This window comes from Lindgomyces ingoldianus (assembly GCF_010093535.1).
Source record: "Lindgomyces ingoldianus strain ATCC 200398 unplaced genomic scaffold BDR25scaffold_45, whole genome shotgun sequence".
Taxonomy (NCBI): domain Eukaryota; kingdom Fungi; phylum Ascomycota; class Dothideomycetes; order Pleosporales; family Lindgomycetaceae; genus Lindgomyces; species Lindgomyces ingoldianus.
In genome coordinates, this window is record NW_022985206.1 from 227,462 (window position 1) to 230,297 (window position 2,836).

A 2,836-nucleotide genomic window follows, 5' to 3' on the forward strand; every position below is an offset into this window, starting at 1 on the left:
TTTAAGAGATTCTAAGATAAGTAGTAGTAAGTAATAATTTTTTATTATAATTTAGTTTAGGCCTCTATAATCTACATAGAGCTTTAACCCTTTATTTTTTTTCTTTATAAATAAGATTAAAGCTCCTGTAGAAGACTTAGACTTCTAAATTTACTCTCTTTACAGATAATTATTAATATATTTATAAAGATGCTGTAACTTATACTCTAACAAGTTATACAGTAGTTAGTAAGGAGGCTTTGTCCCTTCCTCTAGCTTAATAGCTAGATCCTGCGGGCTATGCAGTAGTACTTTTAACATCTTATTAGACTTAACTACGTCTGCATATTCTTTATACTCTAGTCTTAACTTAAGCTCTACAGGTCCTAAAGAATCTTTAGTGTTATTAGACAGCACGCTGCAGACGTAGACATCTGTATTAGGACTCTACATAGTTTGCTTAAACTCTGCTGCGTCTTCTAAGGCTACCTTAGCGTACTTTAGCACACTATAGTCCTTTACGCCCCTAAATAACATACGTTTTATATAAAAGTTTAGCTTTAGATTAAACTAATTAATTTAAAGTAAACCTAAATATATTAAGGGTCCCTTTAGGTCTGTTACTATAAACAGCACTTTATAAGTCTAAACTTTTTCTTAGGAGTCTATAATCTTTATGTTTACAACTGTAAAGCTGTAGACAGTAAAGTCTAATCTATTAGGTGCCTTTAGAAAGACACCTAGCAGGGGCTTAATCTTAAGATCCTGCTCTTTAGCTATTGTAGCAGACAGGACGTTTAATTAAGCTCCTCTGTCTACTACAGCCTAAAGGTCTTCTAATAACCCTATGCTTACTGTTACTAACAATAAGGTTAACCTTTTTAGGTATAACAAGTCTTAAAGGTTTCTAAGCTCCTTTTTGTTGCTTACTAGGGCAATATAGGCTAAGAGAAAGAAGCTTAGTTCTTCTAGCCCTGCCCTTTTCCCTTCTGCTTATTCTTGTTAGACTTGTCCTTGTCTTTGTCCTTTGTGGGACAATCTAGGGAAATATAATGTAAAGATAGGATGGTAAGTAGCACAGATAGCACTAAGAGCAAGCTTTTAGAGAAAGATAGGAGTGTATTGTAAAAGAGATAAATTGCTGCTAAGCTTTACTTGTTAGGATTTATGCTTATATACAAAGCACAGGTCATACAACCTCTAAACAGGTCAGGTGAGGCCATACTGGCCTGTTCTGGGACATCTGGCCTTACATCTGTTCTGCTAAGACAGCTTTGTTTTAGGTAGAAACATCTACTAATTCTAACAAGGCTGCATAAGCTATGTTAGAATCTAGGTTGTGTTAAAAGGTATCTATACTTTTTAAAGAGGGAGGTGTTTAATGTTATAATTCTTGCTTTATAGAAGCACTTAGGTCTTATAATATTCCTACAGGGGGGGGTAGGACAGATAGTAGGGGCTAACTAGTAGGGTGTACAGTCCTACGTACAGGCTATTAGGCTAATAGAGGGTTTTAGGGTGACTAGATTATAGTTTGCCCTTTATGCAGCAGTAGAAAGGCTAGGTTAAATAGTCTAATTAGATAAAGTTAGAGGTATATATAGTGCAAGATATATAAATAGTATTACAGCTCTTTAAAAAGCTAAATGCTACTTAGTTTATATAAAGAATAAACTAAACATTAAACACACCTTCTAAAGGTTGTTTAATGCAGTAACTATATACATATACTAGAGGCGCTAAGGGGAGCTAGTGGGAGCTTCTAGGAGCCTGCTAAGGAGAGCTCCTATAAGCTCCCTTAGGCTCCCTAGACTCGTGGCCTGTCTTCCTATTAGACCACGCATTCCTCCATTACCGCGGGCAGCTGTGCTGCCTCTGTGCCCTCTGACTAGTTCATAAGCGAGCCCTGTCCTAATCTAGCTAGGTTGTGGAGCACTGCTAGTAGAGTTACGCTAGTCTAACCATAGACTGTAACATAAGTTTAACGTAACTAACTTTTAGAATTAGTATAAGTAGTAAGGCTAAAGTAGTACGCATAATTATAGCCTATACTACTATAAAGGAGTACTAAACCTAGATTTAGAGTTAGGCAATAATGCAACTAATTTTAATATTGCCTGCATAGCAGCATACTAGGGGTGTTATATATTAGTAATGCACCTAGAGCTGAATTCACAGCAGCTAGTAGACAAGGGTTCTGTGCTGTTACTACTAGCACTAGCTATGTTATTTAACTTTAAAGAGCTTTTAAGTGTTTTTACCTAGTGCTACATCTATTACTGTTTAGCTAGTTATTATTTTAAAAAGAATAAAAAAACTAATATAAAGGTTTACTAATTTAATGCACCCTAGCCCTTATAAATAAGTCTAGGTTTTAAGAAGCTAGTAGACAAGTAGTATAAAAGATTTACTGCTAAGAGAAACTATATGCGCCTTAACGCCTATTTACCTATACTCGCGCTTAGATGGCGCGCAAATACTAATATACAAGTGTGCACTAGCACTACTAGTGTTGTTAACTATATAGGCGTGTACACTTTAAAGGGCAAGACACAGACGCAGACTTTTAAGGATATAGTAGGGCAGATATTGCTGTATATTAAACCTAGTAACCTAATGCTTTTCTTTGTAGTAAGGCTTTTTAACAAAAGTATTAGCTCTTATAATTACAGTGCATAAAAGGTTCTGCATACTTTATTTAGTATTACGTTAGTACACTGCAGCTGCACAGTTATTAATGTTAATTATTGTCCTTTTAAATTATAGCTAGTTTTCTTCTTTTTTTAGAGTAAGCAGCCTAAAGATAATTAAGTGGCTAATAAAGGCAATAAAGCTAAAACTTATACCTTTTAAAAAG

At 35.0% G+C, this 2,836-nt stretch overlaps 1 protein-coding gene across 1 annotated transcript; it reads left to right on the forward strand.

Annotated features, from left to right (window-relative positions):
• Positions 1 to 2,376: 2,376 nt before the first annotated feature.
• On the forward strand, positions 2,377 to 2,601 carry BDR25DRAFT_154652 (uncharacterized protein; the record flags this gene model as incomplete). The annotated part of the gene is made up of 1 exon (XM_033683952.1): positions 2,377 to 2,601. A coding segment is annotated over one exon (225 nt), but the record flags the coding sequence as incomplete, so codon positions are not given.
• Positions 2,602 to 2,836: the final 235 nt, after the last annotated feature.